The sequence below is a fragment of the Schistocerca nitens genome, chromosome 6 (genome assembly GCF_023898315.1).
Source record: "Schistocerca nitens isolate TAMUIC-IGC-003100 chromosome 6, iqSchNite1.1, whole genome shotgun sequence".
Lineage (NCBI taxonomy): Eukaryota > Metazoa > Arthropoda > Insecta > Orthoptera > Acrididae > Schistocerca > Schistocerca nitens.
The window spans coordinates 85105779-85131673 of NC_064619.1; the positions used below are offsets into that span (position 1 = coordinate 85105779).

At 45.1% G+C, this 25895-nt stretch overlaps 1 protein-coding gene across 3 annotated transcripts in view; it reads left to right on the forward strand.

The window, feature by feature from the left end:
* Nucleotides 1–25895, forward strand: part of LOC126263656 (CD109 antigen) — an 898764-nt gene that overhangs the window by 774139 nt on the left and 98730 nt on the right. For 2 of the 3 annotated variants that reach the window (XM_049960760.1, XM_049960761.1), the window contains one exon: nucleotides 19230–19409. The exons of the other annotated variant lie outside the window; for it this stretch is intronic. In XM_049960760.1, the coding sequence (XP_049816717.1) occupies nucleotides 19230–19409 (180 nt within the window). The remainder of the gene's footprint in view (nucleotides 1–19229; nucleotides 19410–25895) is intronic. 3 annotated transcript variants of the gene reach the window in all.

The following is a 25895-nucleotide window of genomic DNA, read 5'->3' on the forward strand; positions in this document are numbered from 1 at the left end:
TAAACAGCGACAGTTTACTTCTATGTCGAAGTGACGGTTTTAATAGACACCGCCACTCTCTCTTGTCTACTTGTACTGTTAGCTGCTAGAGTACTTGCACTAGTTTGTAAGAAGTGTGTTCTGGCTGTGGAAGACGCTTCCTGCACTTCAGCAAGGAGCGGATCTTAGTTTCACATTGAGTGGAATTCGAGGAGCGATTAACTTTACACAATGGTTAATAACCCAGCCTGCCGTCAGTGTAAGCTTCTTACAACAAATATCACCTGTCGTTCAAGTAGCAGACAATACCTCCTTCAGTGTGACACAATGTAAGAATAGATACAGTCGGCGAAATTATAAACGTGTGCGAATGCCCCGATTATTCCTCTAAAGTTACTCCTTTCCCGCCCAAGATAATTTTACTTATTAATTTATGGAAACCGCACAAACACGCACCTAAATCTGCAGCGATCAGAGATACTAGTCCATGCACAATTTATACGTGTATGGTTTGCAATAGATTCCATGTATAGTATATTATGGTTAAAGTCGGCACGTCAACGTATATGCTACTTTTTATATCTTTTACAACTGTAACATATGTTCTTTTAATAATCACTAATTAAAAAAGATTCTCTGCTTTTGCCGAATATGGCTACGTGCGCCACACCGTCGCTGTTAACACAACAAACGTCGTAGTAAATACGTGCCATTATCTAACCAATCGTATGAGTTTCAAAAAGTTCGCTGTCGTACGGTATCTTGTTAAGAAGTAAAAATTACAAAATAACGTGCGATCGGAAGATCCATCTATATGCGCCATTGATCCGTTTGTATCGTCGTGTCTACATTAAAATGACATACACTGATCAGACGAAAAGTTATGTCCACTGCCCACCGCCGCGTTGGATGCCGCCTGATGGCATTGCGGGTACGTTACGCGGTAACGAAAGTATCGAAGCAGACCAGGCACGGACGGGGATTCACCATAGCGAAGATATGGGCTGCATATGGGGAAATCCATTGAGATAAGCGACTTCGGCAAAGGGCAGATTATCATCAAGCAGAATCTGTGTGAACGAGTATACAGAAAACAGCGGAGCTGGTCGAATGTTCACGTGCTGCTGTCCTCAGCATCTACGGAAAGAGATCAAAGGACAGTGAAACTACCACTAGGCGCTAAATGGTTGAACGTCCACGACATTTTACAGAACATGGAGTTCGGAGGCTTGTCTGCTCTGTAAAGTAGGGTAGGTGAAGATCTGTAGCATCTCTGCCGAAAGAGCACAGTGCTGGTGCACGCACAAGTGTTTCAGAGCACACCGTTCATCGTACATTGTTCAACATGAGCTCAACAGCAGACCATCCCTACGGGTTCACATGTTGACCCTACGACGTCGTCAGTTTACGATTGCAGTGGGCACGGGACCATCGCGATTCAACCGTCGATCAGTGGAAACGTGTCGGCTCTTTGGGTGAATCACGTTTTTGTTACACTATGTCGATGGTCGTCTCCACGAACGCCGTCATCGAGGTGAACGGCGACTCGGAACGTGCAGCGCGCCAGGGACACAAGCTGATGGGAGTAGTATTGTGCTGTGGAAGACATTCCTCTGCGTTTGCATGGGACCTGTGGCTGTAATCTAAGACACACTGTCAGCCGCAAACCACCTGCGTCCCTTCTTGCTTGACGTCTTCCCCGACTGCGATGTCAGCAGCATTATTGTCCGTGTCGCGGAGTCAGAACAGTGCTACAGTGGTTTGGGGAGCATCATAGTGAACCCACGTTGATGTTTCGGTGACCAAATTCGCTTTATGTAAATCCTGTACAAGCCATGTTGGTCGCTGTCGAGTGCCATCACCGCGTGCGCAAATCAGCGGCCCGTTATTTACGCAAAATACGTTACCTGTGTGTAGACATCAAATGCCACGTACCTCCACCAACCAAACTGTCGCATCCCTGGTTTGCAGGATCAGTGATGTATTTAGTTCCAAAGACGTGCAAATAAGCTGTTTAACAGGTGGTCATAATTTTTTGGCTCATCAGTGTAGACTCAGCATACCTCTTAAATTATCACCTACTTGTAATGCTTTGTTATTATTAGTCAACAGGTAAATAAATAATTACTTCCGATACTGGTTTATTAAAGAAATCAAATTTTCAGAAAATAGGGAACGTTTTGGCATTAAAAAACTAAGTGCAAGAAATACATTTTATTATATACATCTGAAACAGCGACTGACATACTACTTTTCCACATAGTCACCAAACACATTGAGGCACTTATCTTAGCGGTGGACAAGCTTTGAAAGACCTTCGTCGTCTGCCGCCCGAGACAATTCAGCCAGTGAGTCACGCCCGCGTGGCGTTCTGCGTCGTCATCAAAGCGCTTCGTTGCAAGCCAGTTCTTCATCTTGGGGAAACAAGTGAAAGTCGCTTGGTGCAAGATCGGGGCGGTAGGGCCGATGAGGGACAATTTGAATTAGGGAGTTCTGTAGTGCGGTTTGCCGTGTGAGGTCGGGCACTGTCGTGCAAAAACGTTCGAGAAAATCAATAAGAAGCACACCTTGCCTATCCCAAAACACTGTCGCCATAAACTTCCTTGCAAACAAGGTTTGCAAACATTTTCTTGGTTTTTTTTTTTTGGGGGGGGGGGGGACTTCGTGTGCCCCCACTCCATGGACTGTAATTTTGTCTCGCAGTTGACGTGTTTCACCCAAGTCTCGTCACCGGTTACGATTCGATCCAGTAATGAATCACCATGTTTGTGGTGGACCTCCAGAAGTGTCAACATTGCCCCCATTCGCTGTTCTTTATGGTGCTCTGTAAGCATTTTAGTAGTAGTAGTAGTAGCTTTATTCATCTGTAGATCTCTTTTTACAAGGATATAGGACATGTCAAAGTATTTACAAGTTTAGATCAATTTAAAATAAGCTAATTCGTATACACATATATTTACAGACTTTTAGTTAGACACAATCATTAGATTTACTCGTTGAACTCAGAAAGAGGTGTTAATATTATGCTATGCATAGCTTGGGGTAAGTATTTCCAGAAAGGACAAAAGAAGGGAAAAAAACGTAAAGTGAAGGTGTTATGCGGAATATTGGATGTTTTATAATCATTATTATGATTTATTTGTAAATTTTTTTATAAAACCCCTATTCCGTTTTATCTAAGTAATCCTTCAATGTATAAAATGTATTGCATAACAGGTACTTTTTAGCTGCCTTTTAAAATAAGTATTTTTGCAATTTCTTTAATCTCTTTTGGTAATTTATTGTACAGTTTTATTCCTTGGTAGAAAATGCTGTTTTGAGTTTTATGTTTATTTCTTCTTCGTAAATGTAAGTTGAGTATCTCTTGCAGCATGGTCATGGGCAGAGCTGTTTGTGCAGTAATCACCAATGTTATTTTTGATGTGTACAACTGACTGGTAAATGTATTCACATGGAGCCATTAAAATCCCCAGTGTTTTTAACAGATCTTTACAATGAGCTCGACTAGTATTTTTGGCTATTATTCTTATGGCTCTCTGCTGACAGCAGGGAAATGAGCTGGTAATTTTATATGTTTCTGTATTACCTTTCTTAAGCAAAAATACAACTCTTGCCTGTTTTAGCTGCTCTGGAAATGTCCCTGACGTGAAGGATTCATTTCTTATATTTGTTAAGGGGCCTTCGTATAATCCCTATGCATTGTTTCAGTACATACATTGATACTTCATCTAAGCCTATTGACTTTTTAGTTTTTGAGCAGTTAATTTGGGCACCCATCGTGCACAAAATCTGTGGTAGCCTAGCTTTTGAGTGACCATTTCAAACAACAAAGTCCATGAAACTTGTGGAAAAGAAAGCGAAAGCTCCATTATTGTGAAGCGACGGTTTTCACGAATCGTTTCATCAACTTTAGCGACAAGATCGTCAGTCACAATGCTCGGGCGTCCACTCTTCTCTTCAACATGAACGTTGGTTCGGCCATTTTTAAACCGAATGCACCATTTCCGGACGGAACATTCACTCATTACGTTGTTTCTGTACACTTCACACAATTCGCGATAAATTTCTGTAGGTTTTAGGTTTTTTGCCAACAAAAACCGCACCTCACAACTGGCGAGATTTTCGATTGCAGCGCACATTTCAAATTCGAATATCGGAAAAACCAGAATCGCAGATACGTTCCCGCTGTCACGGACGCTTGCCGACTGAGCTGCCGAGCACGTACACACCAAAATATACGCGATCGGCGCACGCCTAGCGGCGTCAGACGGAAACGTTCCCTACTTTCTGAATAGCCCTTGTAGCTAGCGTCAATTTGGTACCCAGAGATGTAATTAGCTACTTACACAGCGCTACAATAGTCTCTCGCTACAGAGTATGTGTAATAAAATCAAAAAATAATAAATACCAATAATCAGATACCACTAATCAAAACAATGAATAATAATATGTCGGGAACTTAGCACAGATATCGGTAGCTTGTATTTGTGGAACTTGGTTTCAACCAGCACAGCGAATGCAATTCGAAGGATATACAGTACTTAGAAATGATAGATGATGGAAAAGGAAGAGGAGTAGCAATTTTAATCAGAGACACGGTTAAGTTTTAAAAATTGCACATTACTATTAGAACGACAGATTACCTGGCAATGGTCGCCGTAATTTATTCTCCTAACGGCGTGTTCACCATTGAAACCATTTACGTGTGAAATACGAAATATGTTGTGCAGACGTCAACGCCCACCACTCACTATGGGGTTGCGAAATAGGCGTCGCGGATACAGCAAATACGCTTAGCGAATACAGTATCACATGAAAGATATTCGCGGTGTATACATTGTCCGTCAGAGAGAGCGCCTATCTAAATTGAAAACCGGTAGAGAATTACCGCTGCAGATAAGCTAGACGTGCGCCGGAAGCCGGATAAATGACCGCCGCCTCCAGACGCGATCCGTTGTAAATTGAGACGGCGGAAGAAGGTCCTTGACTGACCATGCCTCGCGACGCCGTTGCCAGCAAGCCAGCGAAGCGCCAACGTCTGCAGGCGGCAACACTGACGTCGTCATATCGCGTTTCTTTATTGGTTGAGAGAGGCTCGCAAAGCCGCCGTGCTTCTCCATTGCCAAATGTCAGGGATTAACCTACGACGACTCAGCTATAGTTGGTAGCAAACTGCTACTTGGTGGTCGCAAAAGCACACTAAACGGCCCCAGCCAATCTGAGTACAGTTAGATAACTGCCGGCCGCCAGAAAATGGAACCCCAACGAAGGGAAAGGCAGAAGACAGGGAGAAGAGAGACCGCAAATCACCAAAAAATACTCCGGAAAATGCTCTATTATGGAAATCACTTTGGACAAATAACAGCTGTTTCTTTAAAATAATAACACTTCCAAGGTCGCTAAATGCGTCCCTTTAAGAACATAATTGGGAGATATGGAGATGTTGATTTACACATCCTATTTAATGCCAACATTTTTTTAAAATGATAGTTTTTTATTACTGCCTGCTTTCGAATGTTCTCGATAGCGGATATTAAAAGATTTACTTGTTTGTCTAGTGTAAAAATTCGGACAGGTGCCACATTTCATCTACTTCACACCCGACAGTATTTATTATGAACTACTTTTTCTTTACCCCATATTTTATGTCTAAGTTGATTGTTAATACAGAAGACTACTCTCGTTTTTATCTCAAGGACAAAAACAAACGAGCTACGTAAAGGCATCATGTTGATAACGGAGTGTGGGCACCGTTCGTTTATGTCACCCTCCATGTTTCAGAGCCGCCTGCTGTTTTGGCGAAATGTCGGAGTCGTGACCTCGTGGAGCCAGATTAGAAGCAACATTATACGAAGGACTTTCTTCTGACACGCATTTCCCGTGGTTTCACCGTCGCGTCCGAAGTATCCTTTTCCTCGTCAAGAACTAATTATAGCTGCCGACGAGCGTTTAGAACGAGAGATTCGGAAACAAGTGAAGCACTTGTCTGCGTAGTGGAATTAGCATGATAAACAACTTCATTTGAGAGGAGATAGTTTCAGGAGTACCTTATGTACGAGGGCGTGATGAAAAGAATGCCTTCGAAGTTCTTATTCTGTTCTCAATGTTGGTTGAGGCACTACACGTCGTACATATTACTCGGTCGACTTTGTCGCTTCGCTGATGCAAGTTGCGACCATCTGCCGCTAGAGTGCTTCGAATTGAAACGTAACGCGGCGGTGTGTAACGTAACTATTTCGGTGCGTGATAAACGGCGTGCTGCAATCGAGTCTCTGACAGCAAACGTCCCTCCACTTTAAATCCATAGATGAATGACAGCTGTGTGCGGTGATTATTGTATAAATGTCTGCAGCAATCCGACGTCTTGCGTTCAGTTGTCGATCATCCTCCACACAGTCCCGGCTTGACCCCACACAAGTTTCATCTGTTTCCAAAACTTACAGAATATATTTGAGAAACTCACTATGCGATGAAACAGTACAAGCGGATGTCAGGTTGCGACTACGTCAACAAAGTCAAAAGTGCCGGTATCAACAAACTGGTCCCTCGTTGGGAGCAATGTGATCGTTGCCGTTGTAACTGTGTTGAGAAACAAGTATGTAGACATGAAAAATACAGATGTAGAATATTAGTAAAATTTTATTTAATAAGCTGTAAGTGTGTTCACATAAAAAATTGGAGGCATTATCTTTCAGCACGTCCTCGTGGATTTATCTTCCGTCACGAAACTGAAGACCACACTCTGTCACCAGTTCATAACTGTCTGTAAAACTGACAGCACTCAAAATGTCTCACCGAGCGGGGCAGCGCAGTGGTTAGCACGCTGGACTCGCATTCGGGAGGACGACGGTTCAAAGCCACACCCGTCCATCCTGATTTAGGTTTTCCGCGATTATCCTAAATCGCTTAAGGAAAATTCCGGCTTGGTTCCTTTAAAGGGCACGGCCGCTTTCCTTCCCCATCCTTCCCTAACCCGAGTTTGTGCTCCGTCTATAATGACCTCGTTGTCGACGGACGTTACCTCAAAATTTCTCACATCAAGAATTGCTTATAAACGCTGGGGAAATATATAGCAGATCGGAACTTCTTGACTGACATGTCAGCGAGGAAGAATTTTTGGAATTAACAAACAGCGTTTTCTCCTTAAATTTTTAGCTTATTTCGTTCGCACACTCTTTCCTACGTTTACTGCTCTGTTTCCGTTTAACGTTCTTAAGGTGGTACAGCCCCAATTTACATTTGCGGACTACATCATCGGGTAAGAGGAATGAAAAAGAAAACTTCCTCTATTTCTCATATTCTCTTCGAAACGAAAAACAGATCGGTTATTGGAAAACAGACTGCAGAAATAGCCCTCCTCTTTAGGTAACTCGGTTTACGCACAAAATTTCAGCGACTTAATTAATCAGAGGTTGTTATGACTACTCTAATTAGACGAAACCCTATGTCATGTCTGAGGCGTCAGAATTCCTCATCGTTATCTGCAGCAGATGCGCAGTGACAGGAAAATAGGCTGTTGCCTTCAGAATTTCGCCTCCGTAATTAGTGCTCTGCCGTCGGTCGTTGCAGGAAGATAGACCGCGAAATCGCATTCCTCGCCAGAGCAGAGCTGCGCCGCGTGTTTACGTGTCTGCCGCTCGAGCGTGCGAGCTGAGAGGAGAGGAGGGGGCAACGGAGTCTTCGACAGCGTGTTCGCGTTGCCAGTACTGACAGATCGGCTATAGACTGCGACGGTACCGTCATTTTATAGAAATGTATGAGTGAGTAGCTGGAAAAAGAGAGATTTTGTTTGTCGCTTTACAACCTACCCTGATGAAAGGGTAAGGCAGTAAAACCATTACAGGCCGAAAAATCGATATTTGCTGAAGCCCGAATGTGTCCCTGAGGACTGTAACTCCTATAGGCTTTTATGCGAGCGCGAAGGTCAGCTGTATTATCTACTGGACAAGCTGTAGGCTGATGGTGCACCTGAACCAATGTAATCTGAGTACTTTTGAACTAATACTCGTGAATAAGAAATCAGATATTATGTTTAAACACGAAAGTTGAAAAAAAAAAAAACCCAGGCTAACTTTATGAGCCCGCTTTATAAAGTATGATCACAGAATGAATGGAAAGGGAAAAGGAGCAATGCGCCTTGGAATGCCGAAGATGATTTAAGTTTCCATCCAACGAAATTAAAAGTACAAAAATTTCGTTTTAGAATTCCCTATTATCAAAATTAGCTTCACAGTTAGCTGCAGGTGAAATAGTCCCATATGAAGTGTGAATACAACTGAATCAGTACAAGAAATCAGTTTACAGTATTTACACGTGTGGAGACGCAAGTATTTAGCCAGATAATAATATTACAGCAACACCGTATTCAATCAGGAATAGTACGGTGATTTTTGTACACATCTATAAAGAAATCTGACTTTATTTAAAACATGTTCAATTAGACAGTATAGTGCTTAAAATAGCAAACAGTTTGAGGGCCGCACATGAGCGTGGTACTCTATGCGGAGCGCAGGTTAGGGGTCCTTCTCACGAAAACTGATTGTTGTCTGTTAGGAGTAAAAATAGTTATTCCCAGTTTCTAATAAATTTATTGTACCTCCAAAGTGCATTGAATTTTCTAACGGCATGATTTTAGGTGTATACACTGAAGTGGCGAGTGAAAAATTTGTGCCAAGGCCGGGAATCGAAGCCGAGCCACCTGCTTGTTAGGCAGGTGCGCTAGCCACAGCCACCTTGGCAGAGCGGTGCGCGTAACTTCAAGGACTACCCTGGCACGCCTTCCTCCTCGATACAAATTATCACTGCCGCCCCAATCTACTTTAAATTTCCCCTTCCACACGAACAGAATTGCCAAGGCTCTCCGTGTTGTGGAATAGCACCTCATCATCGAAGGTAAATGGGGATCCAGCCTGGAATTTCCGGCCTTGGTTCAGATTTTCACTCGCTGCTTCAGTCTGTATACATAAAATCATATCTGTATGAGATCAGTAAAGTCTCCGAAATTATATCATTTCATTTCTAACAATATACTTGCTAAATTAAAAGTATCCTATACGACCTTCCCATAACGTGAGCAGCCCAAGGTGGTACCACTGGTGTCAGTTTCTGTCTACATCTACGTCTGTGCTCTGCAAGCCTCCTTGTGTGTGGCGTATGGTACCTGTGTTTCCACCTTCTTTGTTCTACTCGCCAATGGCACGTGGCAAGAATGATTGTCGACACACTTCCGTATTAGCTCTAATTTTCTCGTTGTGGCCATTTTCGCGGGAGTTATTTGGGAGGAAGTAATTTGCTGCCCGACTCTTCCCGGAACATGCTCTGGTAATTTCAGTGGTAGACCTCATTGTGATGCACAACGCCTCCCTTTTGGAGCCTGTCATTGGAGTTTGTTGCGCGTCTCCGTAGTGCTCTACAGCCAGCTCAGCGATCCCGTGACGAAACGCGCCGCTCTGCATTGGACTTTTTCTGTATCTGTTGTGTTAATCCAACGTGGTATGGGTCACGTGCGAATGAGCGATACTGTAGGGACGATACACAAGTCGGGTGTGTTTGGAAGCCCTCTTCTTTCGTGGACGAATTAAGTTTTCTATATATTTTGTGGTCATTCCACCTTTGGTCTCACTGTACGGTTAATCCAGGGTATTCTACGGTGGTTAATGTTTCAATTGCTATACTGTCAGTAGCGAAATCGAAAAGTAATGATTGTCCATACCTGTTTACGCGCGATACGTTACAGTTATTTACGCTCAAGGTCAACTGTAAGACGCTGTGCCGATCTCTGATTTATACACGCATTCCTGCATTGCTACTTTCATACAGATAAGCCTCGTCTGCAAATGGCCTCCAACATGTCTACTAGATCCTCTTAGTTCGCTAATGTCTTGTAGCGTCGCTGCCTTCTTACAGATAGCCGCATATCTGCGGACAACTTCGTAGAACTTCCGACATTATCCACTCGACCATTTGCATTTACATATATAGTAAACAGTAACGCTTCAATCACACTTTCTTGGGGTACTCCTGAAATTACCTTGCTGTCTTTCGATTTTGTTCCTTTAAGAGCAAATGTTGATTTCTGTCTGCAACTAAGTCTGAATACAATCACGGATCTGTAAGTTATTCTACGTTCATTAAATGGCAGTGTGGGACGGTGTCAGATGCCTTCCACAAGTTGAGGAACACGTCTACCTGAGCGGCGTTGTCTACAGCGCTATGTATCTCGTGGAGGAACAGAGCGGGCTGTTTCCCCAAGACCCACGTTCACTATTATAGAGAGCCGCGCGGTCTAAGCGGCCTTGCCACAGTTCGCGCAGCTTTCCCCGTCGGAGGTTCGAGTTGTCTACATCTACATGGATACTGTGCAAATCACATTTAAGTGCCTGGCAGAGGGTTCATAGAACCACCTTCACAATTCTCTATTATTCCAATCTCGTATAGCGCGCGGAAAGAACGAACACCTATATCTTTCCGTACGAGCTCTGATTTCCCTTATTTTATCGTGGTGGTCGTTCCTCCCTATGTAGGTCGGTGGCAAAATATTTTCGGATTCGAAGGAGAAAGTTGGTGATTGGAAATTCGTGAGAAGATTCCGTCGCAACGAAAAACGCCTTTATTTTAATGATGTCCAGCCGAAATCCTGTATCATTTCTGTGACACCCTCTCCCATATTTCGTGCTAACACAAAACGTGCTGCCCTTCTTTGAACTTTTACGATGTACTCCGTCAGTCCTATCTGGTAAGGATCCCACACCGCGCAGCAGTATTCTAAAAGAGGACGGACAAGCGTAGTGTAGGCAGTCTCCTTAGTAGATCTCTTACCTTTTCTAAGTGTCCTGCCAATAAAACGCAGTCTTTGGTTAGCCTTCCCCACAACATTTTCTACGTGTTCCTTCCAATTTAAGTTGTTCGTAATTGTAATACCTAGGTATTTAGTTGAATTTACGGCTTTTAGATGAGATTGATTTATCATGTAACGGAAGTTTAACGAATTCCTTTTAGCACTCATGTCGATGACCTCACACTTTTCGTTATTTAGGGTCAACTGCGAATTGTCGCACCATTCAGATAGTCTCCCAAATCGTTTATATAGATAAGGAACAGCAAAGGGCCTATAACACTACATAGGGGAACGCCAGAAATCATTTGTTTTACTCGATGACTTCCCGTCAATTACTACGAACTGTGACCTCTGACAGGAGATCACAAATCCAGACACATAACAGACGATATTCCATAAGCACGCAATTTCACTGCAAGCCGCTTGTGTGGAACAGTGTCAAAAGCCTTCTAGAAATACGGAATAGATCTGAAATCCCTTGTCAATAGCACTCAACACATTATCTACATCTACATTTATACTCCGCAGGCCACCGAACGGTGTGTGGCGGAGGGTACTTTACGTGCCACTGTCATTTCCTCCCTTTCCTGTTCCAGTCGCGTATGGTTCGCGGGAAGAACGACTGCCGGAAAGTCTCCGTGCGCGCTCGAATCTCTAATTTTACATTCGTGATCTCCTCGGGAGGTCTAAGTAGGGGGAAGCAATATGTTCGATATTCCTTCGGGCACGGGTGTGTGTCGTCGTTAGCGTAAGTTAAAGTTGGATTAAGTAGTGTGTAAGTCTAGGGACCGATTACCTCAGTTTGGTCGCGTAGGGACTTCCCACCACTGTTATAGAGTAGATTTTCATTCTCCCAAAATGTCTTAACACGTGAGCATAAAACATGTGCCATAATTCTACTACAGATTAACGTCAGCGATAGGCGTATAATTGTGTGTTCCAGTTCTATGACCTACTTGGAAACGGCAATGGCCTGCGCTTTTTTCCAGTCGCTAGGTACCTTCCGTTGTTCCAACGATGTGTGATAAATTGTTGCCAGCAAGGGAGCAAACTATTTCGCATAATCTCTGTAGAATCCTACAGATATCTCGCCTGTTCCAGATGCCTTTCCGCTATTAAGCGATTGTAGTTGCTTTCCTATTTCGCAGTCGCATAAATCAGTATCTGCCGTTTCGGCGTTCGTGTGATGATTGAAAGGAGGAATCGCGTTGCGATCTTCCGTGGTGAAACAGTTTCGGAAGACAAAATTCAATATATCCGCCTTGTTGTATCACCTTCCCTCTCCGTGCCGGTTTGCTCACTGAGCGACTGAATAGGAGGTTTTTGCTGTGCTTCCTGAGTTTACATAAGCCCAAAGCTACTTACGGTTTTGTCAGATTGGTTGGCAAAATCTTACTTTCAAACGCTTTTCGCATTGCTCTCATTTCTGCGTCGTTGAGCTTTCGCTTGTCAGCTAGTCTTCGACTTCGCTTACATGTGCGATGCTCTCATTGCTTCGGTAGAAACTTTCTAACACGACTATTAAACATTGGGTCTTCTCATCCCTTAAAAACTTGTTCAGGACAGTTGTCCAAGGCGTATTCAACGATAGTTTTGAATTTTATCAATTTATGTTACACAGTTGTACGCAGAACTGCGTATTTGATTTTGACTACTGCAGGCTGGTGTGGCCGAGCGGTTTTAGGCGCTGCAGTCTGGAACCGCGCGACCGCTACGGTCGCAGGTTCGAATCCTGCCTCGGGCATGGATGTGTGTCATGTCCTTAGGTTAGTTCGGTTTAAGTAGTTCTAAGTTCTTGGGGAACTCACAGGGGAAGTGATGCGTCTCTTATAGCCTCTCCTTCCCAAGTGGCTCTTTCCGCCTTCCCGTGGTGCCAGATGTTAAGCTTGGCATTCTGCCTTGCGACAAAAGGGAGAGCTGCGACCCAACCCGATGCGAAAGCGAAGGGTGCGTGGCACAGGGGGAGCTGTGTCGAGGGACCGGACACCAGTCCCTTTCTGTTCGCAGGGTACAGACCAGCAGGTGCTCTGCATGCCGGCGACTCCGTTTGTCGGCGTGGGATCACGGCGCGAATCGGCAAGGGTGCTTCGCCGCGCCCCTGGGTAACCGGGGCGTGTTCTGCCAAACCCAGGAGGTGGTGACATCGCCTGGGCTAGGTTAGATGGGCCCAGACCGCTGAACGACTGGGGGACCGACCCACCACCTGAGTAGGAGTGGGTCCTTGGCCTTCTGGTGGAAACTCGGGCTAGTAGGCGGCGAAGGGCGAGGGGTGCATCCGCCTCTCCAGAGTGCGGGGTGCACTTGCCGAGGAGCGTCGCGTGAAATCGTCGACGACGGGGCCTTCGACGGGGACCAGTGCGCTGGCAACGGCGCGTTGAACCCTGCAGCTCTGGAGTGCCCTTGACCTAGGGGCGAGGTCGGTGGGCGAGCTGCAATAGTCCCCCCCCCCCCCCCCCATGCCAGAGGAGCCGGTCCGGGGTAAGAGACGGGCTCCCAACTTTCTTTCACTCGTCGACAACATGGCTGAACAAGAGACGAGTGATTCTAGTGCGTTATCGAGGGCGAGTATGTCCACTGTCCCTACCTCACAGGAGGAAGTGGGACACGAGGATGAAAATGTATACGAGAGACACTGTCGTATAAGTCAGATCCTAGATTCCAGTGTCAAGAACGGAAAAATTAGCCAGGCTGCGGTCCTGGCAATTAAGAATGAGCTCGCTGCCTGGGCCATAGCACATGCAAAGCTCGAAGGGCGTCTCGAAGAGTTGGAGAAGGAGAACGCCAGACTACGACAACAACCGATCAAGACATGGGCTGGAGTGGTGGCGCAAACCACCACGAAGGCCCAAACCACAAAAGAAACGATTGCCAAGGTTTCAAAGAAACCAGACACGGCAGTCTTTTTAAGACCACTACCTGGACAGACCATCAAAAAAGTCCAGGAGATTTTTACAACTACCATTGACCCGGCAAGAGACAAAATTAAAGTCAATAAAGTGAAAGCTACCAAAAATGTGGTAATCGTGGATCTTGCCACAGAGGAAGATAGAGATAAGATATTAAACAATACCAAACTAAAGAAGGCAGTTAAATGTGAACCACTCAAAAAGAGAAATCCATTAGTTATTTTATATGATGTACCTGTAGGGTTGACCGAAAGTGACATATATGAAACCTTGTATAATCAGAATTTTGACGATAGTGAATGGGAAACTTTTAAAAATGAATTTAAGCTGCGTTTTAAAACCGGGCCTCGGGAGCGAGATGTTGTCCATCACGTCGCCGAGGTTTCCGGTAAGATGTGGCGCAAACTTACCGCTATGGGCAAGGTATACATAGGGTTCCATGCAATTAACGTCAGAGACTACTTAGTAGTCCCCCGATGCCACAATTGCGGTGACCTGGACCACGTCCATAAGCATTGCGAAAGGAAGCCGGCCTGCTCCAGGTGTGGGGCAGAAGACCACACAAGGAAAAACTGTAACAAAAATGTAACCTGCATCCCATGCATAAAAAGAGGAAGGAAACCATGCAACACCACCGGAAGGAACTGCCCAACGTACAGGATGTTGGAACAAAGGCTAATTTCCCGAATTGACTATGGCTGAGGCCATAACTGAACTCAGGAAGCCTAAAAGGAAATCCCCAAGCAAGAGGCTGAGGGACGCTCTGAGAGCAAGTAAATTCAAACAATTTTTGCAAAAAATCACGCAACCAAGATCTATGGTTATAATAATGAAAGATATATGTATACAAACAGATCCGTGTGAAGAAGAAGCTCCCTCTCCTCCCTGCTGGGGACCTGGGTCGAACCAAGAACCTTCTCGGCCACGAAGGCATCCTGTGCCTGGGAGTTCACTTCCACATAGCAAAGAATCGGTAAATACCGAAAAAGTCCAGTATAATGAAGTGACCAGCACAAACTCATCCCCTGACTCACCAACCCAGAGAGAAACGGGAATAGACCCCCAACGAATATACCCCAACCTGGAGCATGCACTGCAACTCTCCAGATTGGAGGAGCCGGCAATCCTCACTACGGCTTTAAGACATGTGGTACGTGTCGGCCATGAATATGGCCGATATGTCACCTTCCCAGTAATGGAGGCTGTGGACAGAATCCAGCTCAAGACAATGAATCTCCCCACCGACTTCGGAGCCCTGCGAGATCTAGTCAAAAAGGTTTTTGAAAGACGCAATGAGAATTTTAACATAGAAGAACTATATTATCAAGCAGTAATAACCAATGGTAGAATAGCTCACGACTGGTCCAGAAATTGGCCAGAATCACACATTCACACTTACTTCCCACGTGAACCAACTAAACGTGGGTCAGATAAACGCACACAACAGTAAACTGGTCTTGCAGGAACTTCGGAGGGAGGTGGAAGAGAAGAGTCTAGATGTACTCTGTCTGCAGGAACCGTACTCCCAAGCGGGACGGATCCCATACATGGCTGCCAATTGGCAAATAATATACACCGGAGCAGAACCAAAAGCTGCAATAGTAATCACTAACAGATCATTCAGGGCCACGGTCCTCGCGCAGTTCTCAAGCGAACACTGCAATGTCGTGGAACTGCAAACATCGACAGGAGTGATCTACATCTCCAACATATATTTCCAATATGGGCGAGAAATAGATGAGTTCTTAGAGACACTCACTCTGGTTACCACGGCACTGCGGGGTCGCAGGATGATAGTGACGGCAGACATAAATGCGAAGTTCCCCCTTTGGTTCAGTGGCACTCACGATGATCGAGGCCTAAAGGCTGAAGAGACGATAATGGCATTACAACTGGTGGTTGCAAATCAACAAGGGAACCCCCCCCCCCCCCACCTATACAGGCGGCGGGGGAGATGGTACAAATATAGATGTTACGTTGGTAACACCAAACCTCATCACAAAAATCAATAACTGGAAAGTGTGGGACAGAGCAACCACCAGTGACCATAACCTAATCTCTTTCAATATTGGGGAAAGGGAGTGCCACTGGGACATAGGGTGGGAGCAGCAGCTCAATTACAACAAAGCCAACTGGGACCGTCTCGCGGAAGAGTGCAACATCCCGACATTGCTGGAGGGTGATGGAAACGTGGACGAGTACGCCGAAGAACTGGTACAAGCGATCACCAGGGCGGTGCGAGCCGCAGTACCAACCAGGAGGAGAGCCGTTGCGGCCACCCCCACGCCATGGTCGGCTGAATTAGAACAGATGCGCCAGGCTGTAAGGAGGGCAAGGAGGTACTACCAGCGGAGTGTCGTCTGGGGAGAAAAACAAAGATGGTTACAGATCTATAGAGAGAGTAAGGATCAATTCCAACAGGAGCTCAGGGCTGTCAGACTCAGAAGTTGGGAAAACTACGTGAAAAGCCAATTGGCTATAGACCCCTGGGGAGTCCCATACAAATTAGTACGAGAGAAAATAAGATCACCTATGGTGCTGTCCACCGTCAGGGACGGGGACCGGATGACGGGCACTTGGCAGGAAACTGCCGAGGCCCTCCTTCGGGTCTTGCTACCTGACGATGTGGAGGAAAATGAGACACAAGAACAGAAAGGAATAAGAAGGGAAGACCAAAGGGACTACAACAACAACATAAGAACGTACCCCTTCTCTGAAGAGGAAGTCGCTGCCCAGATAAAGGCCCTTAAAAAGGGAAAAGCTCCTGGCCCAGACGGCATTACTGCGGAAGTGGTGCAATTCCTTGCCCCCCCCCCCCCCAGCTCGTAGCTCCTCTCACTAAGTTGTACAACGAGTGCCTACAACTCGGGAAATTCCCAGCTATTTGGAAGAAAGCGAACGTAATCATAATCAAAAAGGGTCCAGACAAAGATCCTACAGAAATCAAGTCCTATAGACCCATCTGCTTGCTAGATGTACTGGGCAAACTTTTTGAGAGGCTATTGGCACACAGACTGACAGCACACCGCATGCTGTGTGGGATGAGCGACAGACAATTCGGTTTTCGGTCTGGGTGTTCTGCGTCTGACGCAATCGCCCTGGCTGCCGAGGTCTGTGGCTCTGCCCCGCACAAGTATGTCGTCGGCATCATGGTAGACATCAGTGGCGCCTTCGACAACCTGTGGTGGCCCTCACTCTTTTCCCGCCTGCGGGAGAAGAACTGTCCAGGGCTACTATATGGATGTCTGAGGAGCTATTGTGTAGACAGGGAGGTCTGGCTATCGGCCCCTAGCGGCACGGTCAGGAAGATTGTAACCAAAGGATGTCCTCAGGGCTCTGTCCTAGGACCTCTCTTTTGGGACATCAATATGGAGCCTCTACTTGAAGACCTAAAGAACTGTGACGATGTGCTAGAGGTCATAGCATACGCAGACGACCTCCTCTTGCTGGTCGGCGGCCGAAGCCGTGAGGATTTAGAACCGAAAGTGGAAAGAGCCGTAAATGTGCTTACATCATGGTGCCACAGAAGTAAAATGACAATTGCGCCCAACAAATCAACATACTTGCTTCTTAAAGGCCAATTGGTCAGAAATCCCACCGTAAGAATCAACGGCATGCCAGTTCTTCGGCGCCGTGAGGCCCGATACCTGGGTGTAATCATCGATGAGAGGTGGAACTTTGCATCACATATTGATACCGTATCCCAAAAGTCGCTGGTTTTATTAAATAACCTCATTGGAATTGGTCATAAGCGATTTCACCTCCCACCCAACCTGATAAAACTATATCATAATAGTATTCTGACCTCCATAGTAGGATACGGATCAGGAGTCTGGGCACACAGACTCACGAGGGTCATGCCTGCCATGGCCGTAAGAAGAGTGCAGCGGAATATGCTTCTACGTTCAGCAGGGGCTTACAGGACTACACCAGGAGGAGCGCTGTTAGTACTAATGGGGATTTGTCCATTAGACATAAAAATCCGAGAGCAAGCCGCCTGGTACTGGGCGAAGAAGGAAAATAGGGAAAAAATTAGGGAAATACTTGGGGTCTATGCGGGGGACAAGTATGCCATTAAAAAGAGAGGGATTGAACTCTGGCAGAATCAATGGAGTAGTGAGGACACGGGACGTAGAACCTATGAACTGCTACCAGACATAGAAGAAAGGTTGAAATTTACATTTTTCACACCCACAAGAGGAATGCTGCACTTTCTTACTGGACATGGACCATACCCAACATATCTATGCCGGTTTGGGAAGCAGGCTACACCAGCGTGCGACTGTGGTGCTGTGCAAGGTACCCCAGAACATGTGGTGTACGAGTGCCGCCTCTTCGATGATGTAGCCCATGATCTACGACAACAGCTACCGAACAATGACACGTACCACATATTAAGGCACGAAAACACCTTCAACATCCTAAATACTCTCACTGACGTAATATCCAAGAAAGTAATTAGGAACTTTCTAAGGGACAACCATCAGTAGAAGACAAACACTTTCACCGACTTAGACTCCGTGCATCCTTCCTGTACCGCCAAGTAGGGACTTGGCCAGCCGTCTCACGGCTGGAATCCGCCTTACCTTGGACTAGGAGGGAGGGGGGTACAAAACACCGGATTTGATCGCACACCAATTATGACATGTAGTTAGATTAGATTAGATGTAGGAGATAGGATAATACCTAGAGTAGACTGCAGCGACATCAAGTTAAAGGCCAGCCCAGTGCCAGGGGCACGCCCACTGGGATTAGCTCAGTGGGCCGGGCCAACACCAGTAGGTTTATAGTAGCACTGGCACACTTGTAACGCTGCAGGTAGAATGTAGACTCTTAGATTAAGTAGCTTAGATTCCCATACCGGTAAGACTAGAGTAAAACTAATAGAAGTACCTGTAGTGTAGAACAAAAGCTGCATTAACTGTATCAGTATTAAGACCCACTAATGTAATTAGGTAGTGGGTTATATGAATAATGTAATGTATGTTTTGAATAAAGGTTTTTTTTAAGTTCTTGGGGACTGATGACCTCAGATGTTAAGTCCCATAGTGCTCAGAGCCATTTGAACCATTTGTTGACTACTCAGGGACAGTTTGTGGCCGAACTGTGTTAATTAATCTTTCCCTTTTTCCTTTTATTTTCTAGTCGCCTTCTTCTTATTAAAAATGCATTAAAATATAGGATTAGCTCTAGAAAGGTTTTGATCCGTCATGTTTATAGATTGAGAATTTTGCATGTGTTAGACGGTATTATTACAGCTTTTGATTGCTGTTTGGCTTAAGAAATTTGTGAAATGAAGCAAACCTGAAGTTGCTTCAGCTGTTTTTTTCTTGTACTTTCTTTTTGACGGAGACTGTATGGGCATCTGAAGGAACAGCAAGCACTTTTCTAGCTATCGGTGCAGTAAAGGGAGGTGACACTGCATCAAAACACCTGTAAGATATCTGCAAAGAAAGGATGCGCATAATTTCAGAATTATACTCAGTGTGTTCCCCGCCGTGTTGCAGGACGGCAGCTGGCGCGATGTGGGCGGCGCTGGCTCTGCTGCTGGCGGCGTGTGGGGCGGCGCGGGCCCAGGACACCTCCACCACCCCCGCGCTGCCGCCGTGGCAGCCGCAGCAGGGGGGCGACTGGCCCCGAGGGCAGCAGCCCTGGGACTCCGCCAGCAACGTCATCATACACGAGGCGTGAGTGGTCGCGCGGCAGTGTGCCTTCCTGCTTTCTCTGATGACTGCAGTGTAATGAATGTTAAGTCTCTTACACAGTCGCTGTTATACTTTTGGATGTCTTTATTGTTGCCGTGACCCACCTCTGTAGCAGAAGTTGCTAACTTGTGCTAGCGCAGCTGTGCTCGACTCGGGGGTATTTTTCATCGCAAATATTTGGCTGGCGAGGTAAGGAAATGTGTATGAAGTTCTGATCACCTCGATTACACCAAATTCCTCAATTGAATCCCGGTTCTCTCTGCGGTGTCACATGGAGTCAGAGTTTATCACTCTGCCGAAGGTGATCCGTCGGTGATGTTGGGCTCAGCAGACACTTTCCTGCTGCGTGAGAGGACGGCAGTACGTGTCGGCAGCACAATTTACTCTCTCCCTCTTAAACGGTTGTATTTCAGACCCTTCACATCCACGACCTACACTCCCAAAATATCATTAACCGGACTCCGGCCGGCCGCACACTCATGAGTAAATGATTGATTGTAGTTGGCTGAATTTCCATTAGAGGATGTCTAACCATGCAAGGTGTTTCAAAATGGACTTTACAACATGAAAAATTCATATAAATTTATTGAAATAAGATATAGAGCTGCGTTCAGAATTATTTTGTAGGGAAACAATTTTTTTTTTTTTTTTTTTACCTTAAACTAAACGTGTATGTTGGTTATCCTGCACACATCCCATCGGAAGTCAGTTTCTTCCCAAACTCGCTGTAGCATTGCAAGTGTAACTTGCTCAGTGGCAGCATAAATAATTGCTTTAAGTTCAGGTAGAGAAGCCGGCACAGGAGGTACAAACACGGTTGTTGTTTTCAGTCCTGGGACTGGTTTGATGCAGCTCTCCATGCTACTCTAACCTCTGCAAGCTTCTTCATCTCCCAGTACTTACTGCAACCTACATCCTTCTGAATCTGCTTAGTGTATTCATCTCTTGTTCTCCCTCTACGATTTTTACTCTCCACGCTGCCCTCCAGTACTAAATTGGTGATACCTTGATGCCTCAGAGCATGTCCTACCTGCCGGCCGAAGTGGCCGTGCGGTTAAAGGCGCTGCAGTCTGGAACAGCAAGACCGCTACGGTCGCAGGTTCGAATCCTGCCTCGGGCATGGATGTTTGTGATGTCCTTAGATTAGTTAGGTTTAACTAGTTCTAAGTTCTAGGGGACTAATGACCTCAGCAGTTGAGTCCCATAGTGCTCAGAGCCATTTTTGAACCATGTCCTACCAACCGATCCCTGCTTCTAGTGAAGTTGTGCCACAACTCCTCTTCTCCCCAATTCTATTCAACACCTCATTAGTTATGTGATCTACCCATCCTTGATGAATCCCAATAGGAAAAAATCGAGTGGTGTGTCGTCTGGGGAACGTGGGGGCCATGCAATTGGTGCATCACGGTCAATCCACTGACCTGGAAAGCGGTCACTGAGAAAATCTCGGACGTCAGCCAGGTAGTGGGGTGGTGCTCCCACCGTCCATGAAGTAAACACTTCGTTCTTGGTCATCCTCATCGATCTGTGGTATCAAAAATTGTTGTAACATATCCAGGTACACTACCCCATTGATGGTTCTCTAACGGAGAAAAAGGCGGCTGTACACTTTATTCTTGCTCAGTGCCCAAAAAACGTTCAGCTGTGACGAACATGTTGCAATGTTTGATGTGGATTTTCCCTGTCCCACATCCTGGAGTTGTGTGTGCAACCTTCCCACTTAAGTGAGAAGTCGACTCGCCAGAAAAGATGATTTTGTCCAAGAAATATTCATCCTTATGTAATCGATTTAACATATTCGCACAGTTCTTGCGAGCAGTTTTATCACTGTCTGTTTTGCTTGTACGATCGTTAGTCTGTACGGTTCCGAATCACACTGTTTCTCAACACACACCAAAATCCTATGTGGGGTTTTTAGTCCGCGAGAAGTTCGCCGGGTCGATTTCGTAGGGCTGTTGACAAAACGTTATCTCACTCGCTGAAGGACGTTGCCAGATGTGCTTGGACGACCTGATGGTGTCCCATGTCTTACCGAGCACCCTGTTTCTACAAAACATTTATGCCACTCAAATTGTTGGTCTACTAGGAGGATCTTGAGCGTACTTGGTACCGAAATTACGCTGAACTGATGTCGCCGATTTCGATTCTTCAATCCAAAACACACAGCTAGCACGTGCGGGCCCAGTGAAGGCAGCCATCTTTAACCCAACTCCCACTGGCGCTCCTTACAGTGCGATTCGGCAGTAGCGAACTACGCGAGACAAAACTTTATGTATTTCCCTACAAATTTAAACTACAATCACCTATGTAGGTACCATGAATTAATTTATATGAGTTTTCAAAGTTGAAAAGTCCATTTTGAAACACCCTGTACATCTAATCGTAGGGCAGAAGTTCGGATTTATGTTACCTTTGATGTACTCTTTCTGCGGGGTCAGTCAAACTATTCTCCCAACAATTTTCAATAACAAGCGACGAACAATTGGTTATCTTTAACTGTAATGATAAGAGAAAAGATTAATTCGCCCCAACGCTTCATTTTAGATTTTGCGTTTGTCACACCCTTCAGTGTAAACCACAGAACCAGCAAGTGTAACAATGAGAGAATATTTGCACTCGTAATATTTGCTATTTAACTTAATAATTACTTAATAAACAATAGGAATCTAAAATTAGTCCTTTTTAACAAACGTTTTTAAGACCATAAACAACAAAGATCAACAGTTAATAAAGTCCCATAAACTTGAGCAAGGATCACCTTTTCAGTCTCTGAAGTCAGTGGGGGACATAGGGGACAATCAGACGTACATTAAATGTTACACCATTAAGAATTATAACCACAAATTAAAGAAGATTCATTTAAAGCAGTTAACATCAATAGCAAATAATTAAGTCACGTCTCAGCAAATTTATCAAAACCCAATCTTTCAGTTCTATAGCAATGTTGGATCGTGGAATACGCCGGATTACGGACACAGAAGGCTAAATTTTACGAATCGGCAATTTCTCCAAGCCTAGAACAATCTTAATAGTGTACAATACTTAGGTTATCCAGAACTACTCTAATTCGCCTTTCTTGGGCATAACGGTGGAGTAGATAATTAACCTCTTATTTCATTCTCCTGGAACATTGAGCGGCAACCCCAGCGTGGCTCAGGAAAGAGGATGGCTCCACCAGGAGGAGGAAACATTTACCCGAACTGGAAAGGAAACTCGTCTAACACGAGCCACTAGGTTGGACGAAGACCAGTTGGCGATTTTTAATCATTAACCAAAGCTTGTTGGCCAGCGGACGAAAATTACAGGCACAAAGGTAGCTTTATTTGTGCTCACAAGACTTGGTAACTTCTGCAAATGAGATTCCAGCACAACTACCGCCGAAGTATCAATACGGGACTTCGGAGCTGAGGAGAGCAAGTCAACAATAGTCTCTGCCCAATAGGCCCAACATTTCAGACAGACCGAGCAACCGACATCAGTCGTGGATAGGCGGATTACCAAATAGAAACTCTAGCACTACCGTGAATATAATGAAATAGAGCACTTAAATGCCACGGGGACTAAACTCCTTAGCACAAGAATATATACACAATAATGACTAAAGTTAAATATACCTACGTACTAAAACAACAGATATTGGCGAACCTTAACATAACCTCCCATTTCAGACATCCATAAAATTAATTAGCTCTATCTCTCCGCCGGACAGTACAAGGTTATTTAACATTTCACAACTTGCTTGTCCAAACAGTGACCTACGCCGTCCATGGGAAAACAACGGTTTGCAGGTCCACAGCCAAAGATTTCTTTTTTTGTTTCTTTACGACTTGCGCCTTAAGTCAGTATGGCGTTCAAATGCACGATCATGCAAGGAAGCAGTAACAAACACGCAATGCAATTTCCGATCACAAACTCAAAGCAGAGAAACGTTGCCACACAGTTATTTATAGCTCCCACAACATCGGGAGATTGGCCCCGACAGATGACGGCCATTGCGCTAACTAGATGAGAAATCTTACTTTCAGTGACGACGCCACTTTCCAGAGGTTATTGGCAGCTGCGGACGGACTTCATAGCTTCCCCAGCCCATGAACGGAAACCAAACTTTGTTCACAGCTTTACGGCCTCTTGTGTCCTCACGCCCCGGGTTTTTGGGCCCATCCACACTTGGCATAGAGGGACCGAGCGTCCCGTTGCAGAACGGTCGTCCAGGGCCAAACACTCATCTCAACTGCCTCCTCCGCCCTGGCCACGGCACACAGCGCCTCCTCCCAGCGGGCGCGCTAGCAGTGCGTTCGCGTAGTCTAGGAAAGAGCGGAAACTCCAAACAGGAGTAAACCAAGGGAAAAACAGGAATTGTGGCAAACGACACGGGAGTTGGGTTGGGTTGTTTGGGGGAGGAGACCAGACAGCGAGGTCATTGGTCTCATCGGATTAGGGAAGGCCGGGGAAGGAAGTTGGCCGTGCCCTTTCAAAGGAACCATCCCGGCATTTGCCTGGAGCGATTTAGGGAAATCACGGAAAACCTAAATCAGGATAGCCGGACGCGGGATTGAACCGTCATCCTCCCGAATTCGAGTCCAGTGTGCTAGCCACTGCGAAACGACACGGTTCAACCTTAATATAATGGTGCGAACACAAGGTTGCAGAACTTGAAAATTTTTCAATGCTGTTCAAAACTAAATAGTCGTCTCTTTTTGAAACATGTATTCAATCCTCATCGAGCATTAACAACACAAATATTAAACTCCCTAACCGACACATTGGCATTTATCTTTTACTTGTTTATTCTACAAAGACAGCCACAGATTTATCGTCACAAAATCTCAACCAGGATTGATGAAGCATGGCCATCGTTGCCAACACACATTCCGTTCACATGTGAGGCGTCTTCCGGAAGACAAAAACCGAATTTCGGAAACCAGATTTCGCTGTAGTGTTTACATGTAGAAGTCTGTTCGCTTTCGAGTTTACATGTAGGAGTGTGAAGCGGATTTGCTAGCCCAGTTAAATATGGCGTCTGGAAAACAACTGATGGAATGAGATTTTCACTCTGCAGCGGAGTGTGCGCTGATATGAAACTTCCTGGCAGATTAAAACTGTGTGCCCGACCGAGACTCGAACTCGGGACCTTTGCCTTTCGCGGGCAAATGCTGTACCAACTGAGCTACCGAAGCACCGGGCACACAGTTTTAATCTGCCAGGAAGTTTCAACAACTGATGGAGTTTCTGAATCAGTCAACACAAAAGTTATTTCTCTTCAAAATCGTTTACTTCTCTTCACTTAAATATTAAAGGTAGATAGCTTCGTCCTCAGTCTAATATTTATGCTTCTCCTTCACTGCACGAAAAGTCCGTATTAATCGAATATTCTGAAAACAAGACGTAACTTGACAGGCCAAGTACTTTTCAAAAACGGTTGCGTTTACATGCGAGCGAAAATCGATTGTGGATTTGGAAAACCGGCACCTAGAAGTGGATTTCCAGAATCGATTTTGAAACGTTTCCATGACTATTCAGAAGCGGTTTTGGGAAATCGGTTTACGAAATCCGGTTCTGGGAGTGCCCTGTGAACGGGGTGACAGGAAAATTTATTCCGTTAAACTGAAGCTAACATCCCGCTAAATGCGTATTACTGTGTTATTTACCCTTCTAAAAACAAAATTTCAATGCACTAATAACTTAAAATTTTTTGTCACCTTCATTCCATATATTATTATTATGATTATTATTACTTCTAAAAGACATGGTCAGCACCTTTAAGATGATCCACAGATCTTATTGTGCAACAATTAACCGCAAATAAACTTACAGCTGCTTCTGCTACAGAAAATTCATTGGAATGCCTCACTGCCTGTGAATCTAGTTTCAGCTGTTCGTGAGCAGAACAGCGTACTTAAGCTTTTACATGCTTTTTGTGTGTTACGATAAATCCGACAGGCGCGAATTTAAATTTCACAGGCAAATTCGACATCTCACACAAGGCGGATTGGTGGGGATCTCAAACAAGCCAATCTTTCAATTGTTTACTTCTAATCCACTCTTTCCTAAGTTTTTGGTGTATTTTTTGTTCTTTTCTTTCGATATTTGATGACGGAGCCAGGTGCGAATCCTGCCTCGGGCATGGATGTGTGTGATGTCCGGTTTAAGTAGTTCTAAGTCTAGGGGTCTGATGACCTCCGATGTTAAGTCCCATAGTGCTTAGAGCCATTTGAACCATTTTGCGAGAAGGACTCGTGCAAACTCAATTATGGGGGAGAGATCATTCATCCGAAGAATCTATAATCTCGATGAGTTTTGCTTGTTATCGACATTTATCCCAGTAATGCCAAGACTTTCAAGGATGTTTTAAGTCGGATAAAAAAGAGAAAAGAAATTTCGTTTCGTGTGCCATCAATATAGTTTCCTGATTTCTTCCTGTACGTTTACTGTATGCGAGCATCAAAATATGTGACATAAATGGCAGTA